Genomic DNA, 20683 nt, shown 5'->3' on the forward strand with positions numbered 1-20683 from the left:
TGCGGCCCCCGGGCCTGCCGGCTGCGGGCCCTGCCCTGCCTGTGCCTGCCCTGCGTGTCCGGGTCTGGCTGGGACCCTCTGGGGTCAGCCCTGCCTTTCCCGTCCGGGTTGCGGGACCCTCCGGGGTCAGCCTTGCCTGTGCCTTCCCTGCCTGTCCGGGTCCCGGGACCCTCGAGAGTCAACCCTGCCTGTGCCTGCCCTGCCTGTCCGGATCGGGGCGGGGCCCTCCGGGGTCAGTCCTGCCTGTGTCGTCCAGGTCGGCCCGGGACCCTCCCGGATCAGCCCTGCCTTTGCTGTCTAGGTCGGCACCTGGGATCCTCCGAGGTCAGCTCCGGGCCCCAGATTCCTTTGGGTTCAGCCCCTGCCTTAACTGTTCATATTGGCACCTGGGACCCCTGGGTCAGCCTCTGCCTGTGCTATTCATGTTGGCACCAGGGACCCTCCGGCGTCAGCCCTTGTCTATCCTGTCTGGATCAGGCCCGGAATCGCGCCTAGGTCAGCTCCCAGTTTCTGCTGTCCACATTGGGCCTCCAGGACTCCAAGATTTGCCTTCTGTCACTTCTCAAGGGACCAGTCCCTCCCTGCTCAGGGACCCTCTGACCTTACCCCACCCGAGTACCCACCCCTCGCTACCTCTTCAGGGCCAGACCTTTGGGCTGTAACCCACAGGGCATACTCACCTCTCACTTCTCAGGGCCCCGCGTTGACCCTACCCTCCAGGTGGAGCCCTGTACCCTCCATGCAGGCCCCACACACCCCCCCAAGACTCCTCCGTGCCCCTATCCCCCCATTCCCTTCAGGGCCATCCTTCTGCCTTCCCGTTCCGGGAAACCCCACACTCCTCTTGGCTGGAATGCGTCCTGTGGGAAAAAGACAGTCTTTCCTCTCCTCAGGGTTCTGCTCAGCGGAGGGTGGGGCGATTGACACCTGAGGGAGCCTTCGCCTGTCGTCCGAAGCAGCTGTCTCGGGAGCCTCCCCCGCCCCCTTCCTTAGAGTCTTGGTGGGAGCCACACTGAGTCCCCGTTGGGAGCAGGCCCCCACCTCCCGGCTCCTCCCCACCGTCCTGGAGAAGGTTTGCCAGTGAACCTTCTCCCCAAGGCACACCTGCTGCAGGGAGCCAGTCGGCCAGCTGTAAAGTGTTGTCACCCCAAATAAGGGTCCCTGCAGTCGTTTACAAAACAGAAAGCTCTTGCCCTGCCCCACCCCTGCCCTCCCGAGCTCCTAGGTTAGCTCCTGGCCTGGGGGCGGGGGGCAGGGGCGGTGGGGAAGGTCAGAAATGGGTGCAGAGGCAGCAGTGACGGAGGAGGGGGTGTGCTGGTGGTGGTAGCTCCTGGGGAGGAGGCAGGGTGCGTGTTGTGTGGGGAACACGTTGCCTCTCTCCTGCTGTGACCTTCTTGCTGGCCCTCCATGTCCCTGGTTAGAGAGGTGCCTTGGATGAGATGCCTTCTTGATTTTTTTCCCCAAACTTGTGTTTTAATTTACCTAAGGGTTCTAAAGTGGGCCATCTTTCCAGGGGACGCGGGTAGGCAAAGCCGTGTCCCTCACATTTGGAGGAAATGTGCAGTGGGGCCCGTGTGGTGGCCTTTGCACAGAGTGGCACTGGCTGGCTTTTGTGGTGGGTCATGGACTTTGTTTGGATGGAGGGGAGTTAGGAATTACTGGTGTCATAAAGATCTTACCAGATGGCCTTGCCCTGTGGCCCTGTGACCTCCAGGATCCCCGCCACCTTTTCTGCGTGCACCCAGGCTTCTGTGCCTGCACTTTGGACTTGAGATTGACACAGGGTTCAAGGACGAAGGTCAGGGGCTCCCGTGTCTACAGCCTTGGCTGCTTGGAGCAAGTCGAAGTGATTCGGCCCTTCCTGCATCCTCTGTCCAGTGCCCAACTGTGGCCTGGGGTGTCTGCTGCCGGAGCACCTGTGTCTGCAGCCCCACCCCTCCCACTCTGTGAGCCTGGAAGTTGACCCCTATCAGCTGGTAAGATGGGAGGCTTCTGTCAGGCTCAGGGCCAGGCGGAGCAGATAAGACAGTGACGAAGACGTGAGCTTATGTACGACCCAAGGAGGACTGGTGTCAGTGCCACGTAGAGGGCCCGGGCTGCCAGGGGATTGGGAGGGCTGCACACTCTAGGTGTTGGGGCCAGGGACCCCTTTGGGAATCTGATGCGACAGACCCTCAGAAAACTTCCCCTCCAAGCAACCTTGTATCCCAGCTGGAGGGCCCCTTGCTGGGAGGACTTTGACCACCTGAGGTCCAGGGGCTGGGGCTCCAGGGTACAGGAGGGGGGACCTCTGTTAGGCTCCCTGCCTGCTTGTGGGAAGTCATTCCACTCTCCCAGTAGGCCAGCCCCGAACTTGCGATTGCCCCCGTTTTTCAGGGAGCGGCTAGAGGGTGGGGCCGAGGCTCCCCAGGAGGAGGGGGCTGTTGCGCTGCAGCAGGTGGCTATGGTGCCTGCAGCCCACGGAATGTTCAGAGACCTCTGGGCGGAGGTCCTAGCGCTCCGCAGGAGGCCCAGCCAAGCCGGGTCTGCCTCTCCCTAGAATTCTTTCCTCCCCTGCCCCTTAGCAGTGGGGGCTCCATCCCTCTATCTCCCCTATGGCTCCCATGCAGCGTTGTGGAGTGGATGTCGGGGAGGGAGGCAGGGGCCTGCCACTGCACCCCTGTGGCATCTGCGGCCCAGGAGGGTCTCGTTTATGTGGGTGGTGCTGGTTCCTTCCAGGCTCGGGGGCAGCAGGGCTCCAGGACTCTGCCCTGACTTCTGGGTTTGCAACCAGGTAGAGCATGTTCTGGAAGAACGCCGTGTCTGCTTGCTCTCATCCACTGCCTCCCTGGGGCTGCACACGGCCTGTGAGGTCGGTCAGCCTGGTGAGGACGTTCCATGCCCTGTTTTCGGGGTGGGGAGGGACCTCATGGAGGTCCCTAGAGCTGGACGGGGCTCGCTGCTGTGCCGCCTCTCTCGTGGTGGCTAAAATGTACTGTTCACGCCCCAAATGGGCCTCTCCATTACACACACAGGTCTCCCCAGGGCCCTGTGCACATTGGGCCGGATCGGTCTCCGGGGTGGGGCCGCCCTGGGCACTGCAGGGTGCTGAGCGGCGTCCGAGACCTCCACCCACTCCATGCCAGGAGCTCCCCCAAGTCGTGACAACCACAGATGTCTCCAGACAGTGCTCATTGTGCCTTGGGGGACACGTTGCCCCCATTTGAGACCATTTACTGTGTGGTAGCATACGGTGTAAAATGCTCGTGGCAAAGCTGAGGGATAATCAGTGCAAATTATTTTCACGGTTTTCATGAGTGCTTATAGAGTCTTTTTCTATGCACAATCAAAGCCGTGCGTGTGTGAGTTCGCTACTCAGTGTATGCAAGGGTGTGTATGCATATATTGTTTTATACCCGGGGTGTTCCGGGTTTGTCGTTATGAACCGTCTGTCCATGGTGGTGACAGCTGTGGATGGGAACAGGAGTGGCGAGAGTGTACTGTGCGCTTAGCGCACACGCTGCTCCAGCCTCCGTGCCGCGCGGCCGCCATCCCGGCGTCCGCCCTGTAGCCTGGAGAACTCTTGCAGGCCCCGCCAGGAGCTCTTGGATCTGGGTTCGCATTCCCCAGGCCCGTTGGCCCTTTGCCTCTCACGGGCAGCCCTTGGCTGCTAGGTTTCCGTCTCACTGGTACACTGTGGAGGGCCCTGTAGAGTTCCTTGTAGCAGGTTTGTGGTGGGAAACGTGGGGACTTCCATGGGAATGCCTGTTCCCGGGGCCAGAGGCTGCTAGCAAGGCTGAGCCGGAGTGGCTCCAGGCTTTCTAAATAAAGCAGGATGGTTAGTTCCGGAGGCTTCCTGTCCGGCCTGCGCCGGCCCCCACGGGGCAGTGACAAGGCCCGGGATCCAGCATGGGGTGCGGTGGCCCCACGGGAAGGGCCGGGCCTCTGTTGGCCCAGTGTTGGGAGGCGTGGAGCGTGGCCTCTGGCGCCTGGCAGGGTGGCTGTGCCGTGTCCCAGAAGACTCTGGGAGCAGGAAGCGCCCTTGGATGGCCTCGTCCAACCTTGACTTCCCAAGCCCGAGCCCAGGCTGGGGAGACATGGGGACTCGGTCCGGGCCTGCTCTCACGTCCTCTGCATTTGTATGTAGTCAGTTATGATGATGGTGGCTGGAAGGGTCTGCTTTTCCCAGGCATGGTCCGGGAAGCTCTGTGGAGCTTCCGCCCGAGCCTCTTGCCGGGCTCTGCCGGTGCCGCGGTGAGAGTGGAGGAAGTGCCTCCCTCCGAGATTTAACCACGAGAGGTTTCACTTTCTGAGTCTTGTGGTGGAGCCTGTCTCGGTCTGGGACCGGGACCCTGGGCAGCACGGGGAGGATGCCCTGGCATCAGGAGGTTGGAGAGGTGTGTGGTGGAGTCTGACTGATCTTAAGAGGGGTGCTTGCGGAGCCCGCTTGGCCCTACCCTGTAGACAGAGCTGGTACCTGGCGCCCCTTCTGGGTCCCCAGCAGGGCTCTGTTCTCCCCGCTGGGCACCCCAGCTTGTGAGTAGAGGATGGGAAGCCTTGTGTGGCTTGCCCACCTAGGTGACTGAGAGCGGTGGATGCGATTACGGGCGGCCAGGGGCTCTGGGAAGGCTCATGTGCAGGGTCATTATTTGGCAGAAATTAAGTCCTTTTGCAGAACCGGGATCCTAAGTGCCGGGTTGCTCGTGTGTGGGTGGTTGCAGGTGCATGTAGCTCCTGCCACCAGGCCCTGCGTGGAGCATTCCCCCCCTCCCAGGGAGCCTCCCAGTGTGTCTGTCCTCTGTAGGGCACCTGGCAGGTCTTCAGGACTGTCTGGAATTGGCTGTCCTGGATCCAGACTCTTGCTGTCATCAGGGCCTGGGCACATTCCTCCCCCGTCAGGATGTCTGTGGTCCAGTCTTCCACCCTCCATCCGCACTCCCTGCCTCTGGGTCAGAAGCCTCCGATGGTCTCTGCTGTGGGGGTTCCTGGTCCAGCCTGGCCTCCTGCGGCTGACAGGCGCTCTCAGGAGAGCACGGGTGGGTGGCACCTCGGGCCATCCGCAGGGCCTGGGAGCAGTGTGGTGTCTGGGTCAGGTACGTGGCCTGGGGAGACTCAGGTTCAGAGCCCACCCCTGCTACTTGCAACTGTGGGACTTCAGGTCTGTGCCTCAGTTTCCTGAGGGGGCGGTGGGGTGAGGACTCAGTGGTGATCCCCATCCCACTGCAGGTGGGCACCTCCTGAATGCTGGCTGCTGCGCCCGCTGCCGGCGTGGTGATATCTTGTCGCGCCCACAGCACCTGGCGTGTGTGGCACATATTGGATGTCCCGTGAGAAACTGCTCCGTTGGGGATCCCGCCCTGGGATCTGGGATCTGGGATCTGCCTGCAGACACCTTGGTGAGGATTCCCCAGCTTCAGCTCCGTGGATGTTTGGCACTGGATCACTCTCTGGGGTGGGGCTGTCTGGGGCACTGCATGATACTGAGCAGCGTCCCTGGCCGCCTCCCACTCCAGGCCAGGAGCACCCCCCGTTGTGACAACCACAGATGTCCCCAGACATTGCCCAGTGTCCCTGGGAGCAGGACCCCTGACGTGTGTGTCTTAGCAGCCCCCGTCCCTTCTCGTGGCCATTGTCAGCTACGTGTCCTTGGTTCCCTGCTTCCCTGCCTATGTCACTGAGCTGTGCAGGCCTCAGAGATGCTTGGCGAGTGACCGTCATTGGCTGACTGAAGGCAGATCACGCAGGGAAGTGGAGAGGAGTGGCCCAGTACTGCTCAACGCCCTGCAGGCTGGCCTGGTGCACGCCAGAGATCTCTGCCGGGGCAGGCTCGCTTGCCACCTGCCGGTGGGCCTGTGCACCGGGCAGAAGGGGTCCCTGAGGACAGTGCGCAGCTGGCTCAGAAGCTCCTCCCTGAGTCCCGCCTGTGGCATGGGCTGCCCTGGGCCGACCAGCACGGGGCAGTGGGGTCACACTCTGGAGGGAGCCAGGGGCGAGTCATTTCCCTCTCCCCGGCCTCAGTTTCCCCATCGGTCACTTGGGAAAAATGTTCTTCCCCCGTAGGATTGTTGAAGGATTAAATGAGATGAGGCCAGTGCCGCAGACAGCAGGGAGGGAGTCCTCTTGTCCCCTGTGGCCGCCCTTCCTGCTGGCTTCTTTGCACCGAAAAGCTGCGAGTAACCCTGGGCGGTGGTGCTCCCTGGATGGCGTCCACACGGGGACCCCAAGGCCTGGGAGGCTCCAAGAGGGACGGTGCTGGCCGAGTTTCTGTCCCTGTCTGACTGCAGAGTTGGTGCTCTGGGTACCGCAGTGTCTGGCGGTCCAGGCTCTGTTTTCTCGCCTGTCAAACCTGTGGGGTCACAGGTTTGATGTTTCAGGGTACCTCCAGGGATGGAGTGGGGTGGGGGGCTGAGGGGTATGGTCAAACTGGAGGGCGCTGTGTCTGTTGCCATTGTTAACCGTGTCCACACTGATGGGTGCTGGGCCCTGCCACCGAGCGGCCTACAGAGATGTGGCTGTTCTGTTGTCCTGTCCTAATCCCCAGGGGCTGTGGGGCCGGGTCTGAGCTGTGGGATGAATGAAGCCGCCAGGGCTGTGGTGGGGCCGGGCCCACCCAGGCTGTGGGATGAATGAAGCAGCCCTTCAGCCAGTGGCACTGGCGCCGGTTTGCTCAGCCTCAGTCCTACTGGATGGGGCAAGGGTTGACCAGTCAGGGACTTGCTGGTGGCCTGGGCAGGTGTCTGGAGAGGGGCCCTGGGCCTCTGGACTCCCACCCTTCCCCCATCAGCGATCTCATCCCAGACTCCTTGGCGACGGTCATTGAGTTGGGCAGGGGCAGGGGTCTGTCCCTGTCCCCGGGTGGAGATGTTCAGACCAGTGCCCACAACTGGATTAGATGGGCTGGTCAAGGCTGGGGACCCAGTCTCCCAGGCTCTCAGGGGGCTTCAGTAAGGGCTGTGGTAAGACCCAGCGTGTGAGGAGAGGGGAGCTCAGGAATTTTGTGTGGCCAGGTGCAATGGCTCATGCCTGTAATCCAAGCACTTTGAGAGGCCGAGTCAGGCAGATCACTCGAGTCCAGAAGTTCGAGACCAGCCTGGGCAACATGGTGAAACCCCCGTCTCTACTAAAAATGCAAAAAATTAGCCAGACTTGGTGGTGTGCACCTGTAGTCCCAGCTGCCTGGGTGGCTAAGGTGGAAGGGTCACTTGAGTCCACGAGGCAGAGGTTGCAGTGAGTCAAGATTGCACCACTGCCCTCCAGCCTGGGCGACCGAGGGAGAGACTGTCTCAAAAAAAAAAAAAAAAAAAAAAAGAATAGCAAACGTGGGTTAGTAGCAAACCACTTCCAGTGGGGAGGGTCACTCCCACTTGGGAGCCAGTCTACATGGAAGCCTCCGCTGGAATAGAACAAGTTGGCATGGCCCCTGGCCATCGAGGGGCAGTTGGTGTCTGCACCTCTGAGGCACCTGGGGACTCTGCTGCTGTGGAGATGGGACTGGGTTCCAGTCCAGAGGCTGTCCTGCCATCGCTGCCCCTGGCTGTCACGCCCCACCTGGGGTAGTGAGTTTCGTGGTGGCTCTTTCTTGAGCCTCAGCAGTGGGGCCAGCCGGGTGCCCTTCCTCTCTCAGGGCGCCCCCTTCTCTTCTCACCTCCCTGCCTGAGGGTGCGTGCTGGAACAGAGAGCAGGCCCTGGGCTGCCAGCAATGAGCTGTGGAACCAGGAGAACCAAGTCTGTTCAGGCCCTGCAGTGAGGGGTTGTGGGACTTCAGGGAGGCAGCTTGACTGCTCCATGCCTCAGTTTCCCCTCCAGTCAATCCGGCGCTGAGGTGCTGTCTACCTCCTGGGGTTCTGAGACGGAAGCGGGGCAGGCATGAGGCCCCTTGTGAAGCTGGATGAGGGGCGTCTGTCCTCCGCTGCAGGAGGGCTGCCCCTCCTCGAGCCCCTGTGTCAGGTTGGTGCCTGGCTCTGATCCCACACCCGCTGGCACAGCTCGTGGTCAGGGGGTTAGATTTCCAGGCTGTTTCCAGGAGCCAAGATCACAGGCACACACATGCACATGCGTGGGCTGCCACCGGCCCTGCCTTCTCATGGGAGCTGATGCACGGTCCTGTGAATTCCCCGGGTGGGGCCCTGCGGCTGTGGCCTTGCTCCCGGTGTGTGCACTGGCCTGGGCCTCCCTGCAGCCCTGCCTGGCTTCTCGACCCACATCACACTGTCTTGGGCACTGCGGGGCTCAGCTCAGGCGTCGTAGGCAGGAAGCAGCCTGGAACCCTGGAAGTCTGGCTCCCAGGTGTTGGCTCCCAGGTCTCAGCCCTGCCACTACGATCATGGGTTACTTACTTGAATCTTTTTTTTTTTGAGACGGAGTCTCGCTCTGTCCCCCAGGCTGGAATGCAGTGGCCAGATCTCAGCTCACTGCAAGCTCCGCCTCCTGGGTTTATGCCATTCTCCTGCCTCAGCCTCCCGAGTAGCTGGGGCCACAGGCGCCCGCCACGTCGCCTGGCTAGTTTTTTGTATTTTTTAGTAGAGACGGGGTTTCACCGTGTTAGCCAGGATGGTCTCGATCTCCTGACCTCGTGATCCACCCGTCTCGGCCTCCCAAAGTGCTGGGATTACAGGCTTGAGCCACCGCGCCGGCCACTTACTTGAATCTTCATGTAATTTTTATTTTTATTTGTTGTTTATTTATTTATTTATTTATTTATTTTTGAGACGGAGTCTTACTTTGTCGCTTAGGCTGGAGTGCAGTGGTGCAGTCTCGGCTCACTGCAACCTCTGCTTCCCGGGTTCAAGTGATTCTCCTGCCTCAGCCTCCCGAGTAGCTGGGATTACAGGCACCTGCCACCATGCCCGGCTAATTTTTGTATTTTTAGTAGAGATGTGGTTTCTCCATGTTGGTCAGGCTGGTCTCAAACTCCTGACCTCAGTGATTCGCCTGCCTCGGCCTTTCACAGTGCTGGGATGACAGGTGTGAGCCACTGTACCCGGCCTTGAATCTTTTTTTTTTTTTCGAGACAAGGTCTTACTTGTCATCCAGACTGGAGTGCAGTGGTACAATCTCAGCTCACTGCAACCTCTATCTCTTGGGTTCAGTTGATTCTCGTGCCTCAGCCTCCTGAGTAGCTGGGATTACAGGCGCCCGCTGCCACACCCAGCTAATTGTTTTTTGTAAATTTTTTTTTTTGAGACAGAGTCTCTCTCTGTCACCCAGACTAGAGTGCAGTGGCGTGATCTTGGCTCACTGCAAGCTCCGCCTTCCGGGTTCACGCCATTCTCTTGCCTCAGCCTCCCCAGTAGCTGAGACTACAGGTGCCCACCACCATGCCCGGCTAATTTTTTGTATTTTTAGTAGAGATGGGGTTTCACCATGTTGGCCAGGATGGTCTCGATCTCCTGACCTCATGATCCACCTGCCTCGGCCTCCCAAAGTGCTGGGATTACAGGCGTGAGCCACTGCATCTGGCCATTTTTGTAAATTTTTTGGTAGGGATGGGGTTTCACCATGTTGGCAAGGCTGGTCTCGAACTCCTGATCTCAAATGATCCACCTGCTTCGGCCTCCCAAAGTGCTGGGATTACAGGCGTGAGCCTCCGTGCCCGGCTTTGAATCTGGAGCGTGAGATGAGCCCCCAGCGCCTGCTCTCCAAGCTGCACCCTCTTGCGGGGCGTGGAGCCTCCTTTTCTTCCGTTTTCCTTTACTGCGGTTTGGGGATGTTTGCCGGGAGCCGGGAGCCAGGGCACAGGAGAACCAGGTTCCTCCTGGTTGGCCTCTCCAGATCTTGGCCAGCGGGTCCAGTCCGGAGGGTGGTTTTCTCCTGTGGAAGCTGGCTCAGTGGGAGCAGTGGGCGGACTCTGGCCCCTCCTAGTGGTGACGTGCTGAGTGCACCTGAGCGTTGCCTCCTGAAGGCTCCCTAGCATCTGGGGTCCGCTGTGGGGCGGCCTGTGGCAGGCCCACCAGGAACCATGCTTGCAGAGGCAAAGCACCTTGCTTGTGGTCGCGTGGGGCCCTCCTGGAGACCTAGGCTCCCTCAGGTGTGGGAGATGTGGGCTCCATTCTCCCAGGAGGCGTGGCTGGTGACACGCAGTCAGGTCCATCCTGACGGGCACTGGAGTGCAGGGGACCCGATGGGGACATGAGGGATCCAGCACCGTGGACCAGGGCCAGGTTCATTCAGTTCGCTCAGGAAACATGTACACAGCGCCTTCTGCATAGGGGCTAGGGATGCAGGTGGGCAGGGCAGCCACAGCCCCTGCGCTTGGGAAGCTGGCGCGGCAGGCTGCAGACGGGGACTGGCACACCTCCCTGAGGAGGGAATGGCAGAGCCACCCTCGAAGGTCCCGTGCTGTGGGGGTGCTGGGTGCTTCCTGAACACCGGGCTTTTGAATTTCTGCAATGGGAGCTCCCCGGGCATTTGGGGAGGGGAAGGGCTTGATTGAAGGGGTAGTTGATATTTAACCCTGGTGCTGAAGCAGGCATCGCACACAGCTGCCAGTGCCCGCAGCGGCCTCCTGGTAGGCTGAGCTCACCAGCTCCAGACCCAGCGTGAGGCAGGAACCTGGGGGTCTCACAGCAGGACCCGGTGGTGGGTGCGGCCTCGTGGCGGGGAGGGAGGGTGGGAGGAGTGCATGTGAAGCTGGGTTTGACTCGTCACCTGTGGAGTGCATGCTCCCCCGCCACAGGCAGGGGCTAGGCAGCATCTGCCCTGCAGGACCCTCCCAGCTGCCCTTTCATGCTGGCCCTGGCTGGACCCCTGGCTTCCCCCAGTGTCCTCTTTTCCTAGCATTTTGTCACTGTCTCAGTCAGCTCGGGCTGCTGTGACAATACTGCAGGCACAGTGGCTTGTGAACTACCCGAGTTTGTCTCCCATGGTTCTGGAGGTTGGACGTCCAAGATCAAGGCTCTGTGGATTCGGGGGGCGGGTGACAGGGAGCGGGGGTTGCACTTCCTGGTACACAGATGGCGACGCTGTGGATTCGGTGTAGGGGGTGGTTGTGTTTCGCGGTTCGTAGACGGCGGTACCTTCTTGCTGTGTCCTCACGCGGACGTGATCCCTCCTGGAATCGTCAGTGCACTTACGAAAGAGCCCCCAGAGCTCCGCCGCGGAAGGAGCTGATCCGCCTCCCAACACCACTGTCTAAGGGGTGAGGATTTTAACATAGGAATCTGGGAGGATCACAGACATTCAGTGCTGTGGGTGGGACCATTGGTGTGTTGTCCTGGGGTGGTGGTGTGGTCCGTGGTCCGTTCCTTCCCCATGCTGAGCGGTGGTCTGTGCGTGGGGTCCTTGCGCCCGTGCACCTGCTGAAGGGCCTGTGGAGCTTTGGCTTTTTGGCTTTTAGGAGAAAAGCTGCTGTGGTGCTTGGTGTGCGGTGAGGAGTGGACTGAAGGCTGTGCCCTGGCGGGTGGCCTGAGACGGGGAGATGAGGGCCAGCAGGGGCTGTGGACGCGTCCAGAGGAGTCCAGAGTGAGGCGGAATCTCGGAGGGGCTCACACATGGTCTCGGGAGGAGCGGGCTGGCGTTTCTTTCCAGTGGGCAGCTGTTGAAGATTTTGGAGCCAAAAGAGCCTTCCAGCTCAGACGTCTTTCAGGAGGAGTGTGGCTGTCGGCGGGGCAGGCTGGCTCAGGGTGGAGCCATGTGGGCTGAGGCCTGAGTTGGGGCTGCTGCTTTGGGGCCACATGGCGGCCGGTCAGGTGGGAGCCAGCCTCTGCTGAGCAGGATCCTTAATGTGGAGCCCCAGCCGCGGGGTGTGAGGGCTCAGGCAGGAGTCAGGCATCCAGACATGGAGTCTGCTGTGTGGGGACCCCCGCATCCCAGCTGCAAGGTGCTGTGTGATGGGAGGCGGCAGCAGCTGAGTTGGCGTGGGAAGACAGGGCGACTTGAAAAGCAGGCTGGGGCCAAAGCATCTTGAAAACCCAAACCTAGTGGCGTGGCCTGGCTTGAGTGCTGTCCAGAGCCTTGCCCTTGGCCCCTGCACTGCCAGGCTTAACAGTGGCCAGCACCTCAGGGCCACCAGAGGCCCGGGGCCACCTGGCCTGGCTTGGCTTCTGGTGGCCCAGAGCTCCTGCTGGGCTCCTGCCCCCTCTGTGGCCTCTCCTGGCTTTAGTGGGTTACGTGGGAGACGCGGGTGGCTTCCACCCATTGGGAGTGGCGCACATGGCTTCACATGCAGCTGCCTAGCTGTGTATGGGCTGCATGTGTGTGTACATGTACATATGTGTGTGCATACATGCATGCGTGCATGCAGTGTGCACGTGTGTGCTGAGGTACACGCATACACACGTGTGTGGGTGTGCACATGTGTGCATTGTGTGCATGTATGCACGTTCATGCATATATATGTGTGCATGCAGGGGTGCATGGGTGTGAACCGCCTCCCACCCCATCAGTGTACCCATATTGCCTCTGCAGAGCTCCATGGGGGTCCTTGGCCAGCCAGGGCTGTGGTTGTCATTTTTGCCTTCCTTATGAAACCCAAAACAGGCCGGGCGCGGTGGCTCATGCCTGTAATCCCAGCACTGTGGGAGGCCGAGGTGGGCGGATCACCTGAGATCACGAATTTGAGACCAGCCTGACCAACATGGAGAAACATCACCTCTACTAAAAATACAAAATTAGCCGGGTCTGGTGGCACATGCTGTAATCCCAGCTACTCAGGAGGCTGAGGCAGGAGAATCGCTTGAACCTAGGAGGCGGAGGTTGTGGTGAGCCGAGATTATGCCACTGCACTCCAGCCTGGGCAACAAGAGTGAAACTCCATCTGAAAAAAACAAAAGAAAACCCCGAACAGTAGTACCGAGCCAGTTCTCATCTGGGCAGCGACCTCTGGCATTTCAGGCTCCTTCTCGGCCGTCTCGGTCTTCCCGGCATTCTCACTGAGAGCTGGCGCTTGCTTTTCTGTTTCGTGGTTGAGGTGTTTATGGCCTGAGGGACCTTGTGTCTTGGGTGCAAAGTTACCAAGGGGTGGCGCCTTCTGCCAGGAGTGCAGGGCCCTCCTCGCCTCCCGTGCTACGTGGGGCCTGTGCCGGGGTGCAGGCTTGAAGGGTGTGCTGGTGTCGCGTCGGTGTGGCCTTCAGTGTGTGTGAGTGTTGGCTGTTTCCAGGTGCAGCATCCTTCCAAACAGACCCACGGAACAGCCATGTTTTGTAATAGAGTTTTGTTAAACAGAGTCTCATCTGGGGGCAGTCTTGACCTATGGGACACTGACTGTGTCTGGGGACATCTGTGGTTGTCACAGTTCGCAGGGTGCTCCTGAGATGAAGTGGGCGGGGGCCGGGGATGCTGCTGAGCACCCCTCGGGGCCCAGGGTTCACACCCGTCTGTAGAGCTGAGGCTGCTCAGATCACATCCCCTCCCTGCCACCACCCTTCTCTTCAGGGCGCGGTGAGGGAAGGGCGTGTGGGGGTCCCTCTGGGGAGAAGGTGGTCTCACCTGCACACTCTCACCCCTCGTGTCCCGGAACTTGGGTGGGTTTGACCTTTTGTGGATGAGGTGAGGGCTGGGAGGCGGATCACTACCTGAGACAGAATCAAAGTCCATTTTCTTTCTTCTGAAAAGGACGCGGTGTGGTTGAGAAAAGTACTGGGAGGAGGCAGCTGCCGCTGGGGCTCCCCACTCGGGATGTGTCAGGTGTTTTGTGAGACCCCCCCCAGGGAGCACAGGTTCTGTGGGCAGTTCCTGGGCTTTGTCGAGGGCCTCCCGAAAGCAGCACTGTGGCCACTGTGGGACCCACGCAGCCTGTCTCGCCTCCAGGAGCTGCCAGGCGAGGGGGCCTGCGACAGGCACCTGTGCAGCGATGTCCACTGTGGGCAGCAAGGAAGGTTCCAGAAAGCACAGGAGGGAGACTTGTGTTGGGGCTCGGGGGCTTTGTGGAGCAGAGGCTGTGAGAGGAAATGAGCTGGATCCCAGCACCAGGCAGCCTTCAGGCAGCCGTGATTGGGACAGCACTGTGGGCAGAGGGCACAGTGTATGACATGTGTGGAAGTGGGGAGGTGCCGGAAGATTCAGAGACACAGGGTGGTGAAGGCGAGCCTGGAGAGGTGGGCTGGGGGCATGCAGGGAGGGGCGGTGATGCTTGAGTCTCTAGGCCAGTGGGGGCCTCAGCAGGGTTATTACTTGAGTAGGGAGTTGAGGCAGTTTCTTTTTAGAAATTAGAAGTTAGCTATTGTGTGTAATAGTTTGCAACTTAAATTAACAAAACTTTGTAACTTAAATTAAGAAAACTTACTTCAGATAGTTTCTGAGGGTTGGGGATACCAGCCAAGCAGGGCCACATCATTCGAAGGCTGGACTGGGGCTGGAGGAGCCTCTCACAGGCTGGCTCCCTCTAGTGGCTGTTGGTGGGAGGCCTCAGTTCCGTGGAGCTGCTGGAGGGTTCTCACAGCAGGGCGGCTGCCTTGCCCAGAGCCCGTGACCCGAGAGTGAGAGCAAGGAGCAGCCCTGTGCCTTTCGTGAACTAGCCTTGGAGATGGCATGCTGTCACTTCCATTCGGTTTGCTAGAAGCAGGTCACTAAGTCCAGCCCATCCTCAAGGGGAGGGGAATTAGCCTCCAGTATTGGAAGGGATGAGCATCAGAGATTTGTGGACACATTGGAAAACCCAGCATTGGCATCCCAGCACGTGAGGGTGAAGAAAAGCGGGGAGACAGAGTCTCTGCCCAGGCAGTGACCAGGTAGTGAGAGGTGGAGGCAGGAGATGGGCTGGAGTAAGGACCCCCCTGTCACCCAGAATGCGTGGGGGGCTCGTCTGGAGGCTGGGGTGGAGAGACAGCTGGCCACGTGGGCCCCTTTCCCGATCGTTTTTCCAGGCTGACTTGCTGGTCCTTTTGATTCTCTGGGCCCTGGGACCCTCATTGTGCCCATCGCAGAGATGGGGTGGTAGCGTCCTCCTCTCTGGAAGCATCGTGGGTATTAGCAAGATCATGGCAGACATGGAGACATAAAGGGGTTCAGGCACGTGCTCAGGGCCACGTGCGGCAGGCACGACTGTCTTGGCTGACCCCCGCCGCAGCACCAAGAGGGAGAAGGGAGAGCCTCGGGGGTGCTCGGCGCACGGGGGCAGGGTGGCCGTGGCCACTGAGCAAAGCTCTGAGGAAGGGGGCGCTCAGCCCTTGGGGTGGTCTGTGCAGAGAAGCCCTTGGGGTGAGCCCATCTGTCGGGGCACCGCCGCTGCATCTGTGCGCTGTCCCTCTGGCGGACACTGATCATGAACTGGTGTGGCCATCGGGGAGCTGTGCAGTCCCAGCCGGGGCCGGTGCCGGTGCCGTGCGACTTGATTTGGCCTGAGACCGTGTGTTTTTGACGTAAATACCAAGTTGGCCCCCAGGAAAGTGTGTCCTCGCAGAACTTCTGGAAAAGGGGTGGTTCCAATAAGACCCTGGCTTGGAGGAGAATGGGAAGGGCGCTTTGTAAACTCTTTCTGAGGAGTCAGGAGGCTGCGGCGTCTGCTGGAGAGACGGTCAGCCTCACGCGCTTTGGTTTCCTATGCTGGGCGCTGCAGCGTGGCGGGGTCTGGGTGAGAGGGGGCAGCGGCACGAGAGTCGGGCCCTGGCTGCCACCCGCCCTCACGTGCCCCGTCCGCAGGCACGGGCGAGAGCGGGAAGAGCACCTTCATCAAGCAGATGCGCATCATCCACGGCGCTGGCTACTCAGAGGAGGACAAGCGCAGCTTCACCAAGCTCGTCTACCAGAACATCTTCACCGCCATGCAGGCCATGATCCGGGCCATGGAGACGCTCAAGATCCTCTACAAGTACGAGCAGAACAAGGTGAGCCGCGGGCGCCTGGGGAGGGGAGCGCCTGGGCAGCTGTGGGCTTGGCGGTGAGCACGGTGGCCGCATTGCCAGGGTGGGGCCGTGCCGGGGGTCCCGGCCGGCCCAGGCTACCCCTGGTCATCCATCCGTTCCTGTCATGGACGTGGAAACAGCAGCCACTGCCTTCCTGGGGGCCAGCTGGAGAGTTGTGATGGGCATTGCGTGGCCAAGCCCCACAGCCTCCCTCCCAAGTAGCTGTGGGCTCAGGTGATCCCACCTCAGCCTCCCGGGTAGCTGGGACTACAGGTGCATCACCACGCCTAGCTAATTTTTGTAATTTTTGTAGAGATGGAATTTCACCATGTTGCCCAGGCTGGTCTTGAACTCCTGGGCTCAAGCAGTCCTCCCGCTTTGGCCTCCCACAGTGCTGGGATTACGGTATGAGCCACCATGCCTGGCCTCCGCCCTGGTTTTTTTGTTCTTTTTTTTAATCAAGTAGAGGTTGTTTGATACCCTGTTTTTAAATCACAGCTTTATTGAGTTACAATTCATATTCTATGCACTTCACTTGCTTAAAGGGTATAATCTGGTGGTTTTCAATATGTTTGCATAGTCGTGCAGCCATCACCGCTGTCGGATTCCGGAACATTTCATCTTCCCAAAGGAAGCCCCTTCCCCATTGGCCATCACTTCCACCCCCTCCTGCAGCTCCGGTTACCCACACATCCCCTTCCTGCCTCTGTGGATTGTCCTGTCCTGAACGTTTCATAGAAATAGGATTGCACACTGTGTGGCGTTTTGTGTCCAGCATCTGTCACTGAGCGTGACGTCCTCAAGGTGCATCCACACTGTGGCGTGTGTCAGAGCCTTGTCCCTGTTCATGGCTGAGTCATGTTTCAGTGCATGGAGGGACCGTGTGTGTGCCCGTTTATCCCCTGGCGGATGTTTGAGCGCCTTCATGTGTGTGCTGTTGGGAGTGGAGCTGCTGTGACCGTCTGTGGACATGTGTTTATGTGGACCACGTGTTCCCTTCCCTCAGTTGCATGCCACACCCGGGAGCGGGATCGCTGGGTCCCAGGGTTACCCTGAATTTGTCCTCTGAGAAGCCTCCAGACAATTTCCCCCAGTGGCCGCCCTGTGGGGCAGGCCCAGCAGTCGTGCAGCCGTGGCTCCTGCCAGTGGCCTCCCTGGGGCCTTCCAGCCCAGGGGCCGTTGATCCTGCTTTTGTAGCCCTGTTTTCAGGGCTGGGGCTCTTGTGTTTAGATCTTGGTTTGCCACTTGCCCTGTCTCTTCCAGCTGTGGCCCCCCTGAGAGTCCACATTCATATTTGGGCTTAGATCTCCATCAACATCTGAAACAGGTGTCTGCAAACTACAGACTGATTTTGTCGATAAAGTTTTATTGGTACTTACCCATTTCTGCCATGTTGCCCATGGTGCTTCAGCAGCAGCAGCAGCAGCAGCAGAGCTGAGTGCTGGAGACAGTCCGTGTGGTCGGGAAAGCTGGGTGTGCTCTCTGGCTCTCTGCAGAAGCAGGTTGCTGATCCCTAATCTGGAAGTTTCCAGGGAGTGGGATTTTGGGGGTTTGTGCCTCTTTTTCCAAGTCCCCCTAGGTGTGCTTATCCCAGCCCAGATTGAGAGGCTGGGGGCAGGGCAAGGGGAGGGCTGAAGTTGGAGTCGGGGCCGGGGAGTGTTGCTCAGGGGGGACAAGCAAGGGCTGAGTCTCCACTCTGGGGGGCCTGGGAGGGGCCCCTGGCTCCCAGAGCCCAGGGCAAGACTCCCCTCTTTCCCATCTGGGTCCCACCCAGTATGTCCCCTCCCCAGTCCCTCAGCCAAACTGTGGCTGGTCATGTCGGCTTGTGCCCCCAGGGGACGGGGATACGGAGCATCAGGAGGGGAATGGACGGTCCCCCACAGTGTCTGCCCCTGAAGGGTGTGCGTGTGTGTGTGCAAGCACGTGTCTGTGTGGTCGGCCTTCCCTTGTGACAGGGCAGCAAGCTGGGGCCTGACGCCGCCCACTGCCCAGGGTTGCATGAGGGGAGGCGGCTCGTGTTGGGGCACCGGGTGAACTGTTGGTAAACTGTTGAGTGTGGCGGCTCGGGGCCGCATGCCGTCGTTAGCACCGGGTGTGGGGCCTGCCCTAGATGGTGTTTGATAAGCATTTTTTGGATGAAAGAGAGAAGCCAGGCAGGGCAGAAACTGAGTCTGGAGCTGCACACTGCGGGCGGTGCCGCTGGCTGCAACGCCCTGTGACGGGGCTTCCTGCCTCCCGGTGTCTCTGGAGGCAGTGAGTGCTGGGGCTGTTCGCCCGCTCCGGGCGCCGCTGCCGTCTGTTCTGTTGTCCTGCTCCATCGTGCTGGGTGCTGCACTGCCCTCCTGCGGGCCCTGGGTTTGAAGCGTGTGTGTCCCGCGCATGCTTGTTCCCCACGCCATCCCCTCCCCACCTCTGAGAAGGGAATCGAAGCCCGGCCTCCCCGGCACCCTGCAGACAGCGCCACTGGGAGACTTTGGTTTTGGGGCCTTGTTGGAGGAACCGCACTGCAAGGCAGCCTCGTGTTTTTCTGACACATGCTTACACGAAACTGTCAGTGGTCCTGACTGCGCAGCCTGCAGAATGCTGCCCAGGCCAGCCGAGGCTTGGAAGAGGGGCCGTCTCGAGCTTTCTGCTGGCTCCGTGGACCTTGGCGAGCTCTCGGCCTCTCCCCTGCCCACCCTCGCAGGCCAATGCGCTCCTGATCCGGGAGGTGGACGTGGAGAAGGTGACCACCTTCGAGCATCAGTACGTAAGCGCCATCAAGACCCTGTGGGACGACCCTGGCATCCAGGAGTGCTACGACCGCAGGCGCGAGTACCAGCTCTCCGACTCTGCCAAGTAGTAAGTGCGGCCGCACCGCAGGCGGCATGCGAACGGTGGCTGCGGGCCGGCGCCCGGGACCCTTCGGGAAGCCCTCCGCAGCGCCTGTGGTGCCCCCTGCCCGCTCGCCTGGGGCAGGGACATGGTGGGCCCCGGCTACCTGGCCAGACTGAGGGACCAGAGCAGGACATGACCCTGGACTGGCCATGCTTTGGCAGGAGCCCATGGACTCTGGTATGACACTGGCCTCCTTGTATGCCTGGCCCTGCCACTGCCTTCCCTGGGTCAGGACTGAGCTCCTGGCCACCCTCGGTGCTGGAGCCTGGCCTGTGGCCTGTGGGGGCAAACCCACAGTCTCCTAGAAGGGCCGTGGGATGGGAGGTGGATACACCCTGGGCTGTCGCACTCCTGCCTGTGGCATCACCCCCAGAGCCACGTCTCCCACTAGTGACTGGCTGCGACCTTGACTGCTGCGGGGTTATCCCCGTCTCTGGGCCTGGGATAGGGGGTGACTTGTGTGCTGACAGGTGGCCGGGCCATGGCTGCAGATGGAGGCCCCCGCGCGGCAGGCTGTGCACTGCTGCCCTCCATGCTCAGCAGGCAGAGACCCTAAGGGGACAAGGACAGGCCCGTCCCCCACCCCTCCTGCTCGTCTTCCGTCTGTTCCCTGCCTCTGGGAGGCTGTGGGAGGGCCCAGATAACCAAGCACTTGCAGCCAAGTGCCAGGGCCTGCGGGTGGTGCCGGAAAGGTCTGCGCAGGCACCCGGCCTCCCCAGGCAGACCACTCGAGAGTCGCCCCACTCAGGACTGCCCAGAGCGTCAGAAATGGGAAATTGTCACAGCCCAGAGGGCCTCAGGAGACCCTCTGATGCCAGATGGGGTCCCAGAAAGGGGTCGCGGGCTGGGCAGGAAAAGGCATGAGGGGAACCGAGGAAGCCGGAATCAGGCGTGGACAGTAGCTAGCTGCGCTGTGTAGACTCTGGCTCGTTGCTCCGGGTGGGTGCCGCTCCTGTGGACGGGGAGCAGCGGGGAGATGGGCGCGGGGTCTGCTGGGACCTCTGCAGCCTCCTCTGCAGCTGCGACTCTCCTCATGAGGTGCTTATTTGTGAAGCCTCCTCCCCGGGGCCAGCCAGGCCTCGCTTGGGAAGCCCCCTGCCCTGGGTCCCTGTCTCCCTCCTTGGTGGCCATCTCTGAGCAGCTCTACTACAAACCCCCCAAACCAGCTGGAGTCCTCCTCCTGGAGCTTTCTCTTGTGCTGGGTCCTTTCTGTCCCCTGAGACCCCAGAGAGGACAGAGGCTGGGAGGTTCGCATCCCGACCCCAGGGTCTCCCTTGGCCCAAGCCCCCCGGGCTCTTCAGACTCCACTGTGGGTGGTGCAGTGCGCGGTCCACCCCTCCCTGTGGCTTCCCGTCCGTCCTCCGGCTGGTTTGGGTGCCCTGTCCCTGTCCTGCCCCCTGGCAGCTGGCCTGAGCAACCCCCGCTGTGTTGCAGCTACCTGACCGATGTTGACCGCATCGCAACCTCGGGCTACCTGCCCACGCAGCAGGACGTGCTGCGGGTCCGCGTGCCCACCACCGGCATCATCGAGTACCCTTTCGACCTGGAGAACATCATCTTCAGGTACCGCCGGGGCCGCAGTGGGCAGGGTGGGGGGGCACTGAGAGGCTCATTTGCCTGCTGTGTCCGCTCACGCCTGCACACCCAGCGCTTTGGGAGGCCAAGGCAGGAGGATCACCTGAGTCCCGGAGTTGGGGACCACCCTGGGCAACATAGCAAGACCTCGTCTCTGAAAAAATTTACAAAGTTAGCCGGGTGTGGTGGTGTGCACCTGTGGTCCCAGCTACTCAGGAGGCTGAGGCAGGAGAATCGCTCAAGCCCAGGAGGTCAAGGCTGAAGTGAGCCATGATGGCGTCGCCACTGGACTCCAGCCTGGGCGACAGAGGGAGACCCTGTCTTGTCTTATTAAAGAAAAAAAAGCCCGTTGGTCTTCATGCTCAGGGTGTGTTTGACCAGGCCAGGAGATAAGATTTATCTCTAAGTATGTGTGAGCCAGGGCCACACAGGGAAGGAGCTGTGGGGTTGTGGGGGTTGTGGTCACATCCATC

The 20683-nt window shown here is 60.5% G+C and overlaps 1 protein-coding gene across 1 annotated transcript in view; it reads left to right on the forward strand.

Annotated features, from left to right (window-relative positions):
* The window catches only part of GNA11 (G protein subunit alpha 11), a 29493-nt gene that overhangs the window by 431 nt on the left and 8379 nt on the right, over positions 1-20683 (forward strand). The window contains exons 2-4 of the mRNA XM_010367304.2: positions 15556-15740; positions 18445-18599; positions 20070-20198. Coding sequence (XP_010365606.1) covers positions 15556-15740; positions 18445-18599; positions 20070-20198 — 469 coding nt within the window. The remainder of the gene's footprint in view (positions 1-15555; positions 15741-18444; positions 18600-20069; positions 20199-20683) is intronic.

Source organism: Rhinopithecus roxellana, chromosome 8 (genome assembly GCF_007565055.1).
Source record: "Rhinopithecus roxellana isolate Shanxi Qingling chromosome 8, ASM756505v1, whole genome shotgun sequence".
NCBI classification, from domain to species: Eukaryota; Metazoa; Chordata; class Mammalia; order Primates; family Cercopithecidae; genus Rhinopithecus; species Rhinopithecus roxellana.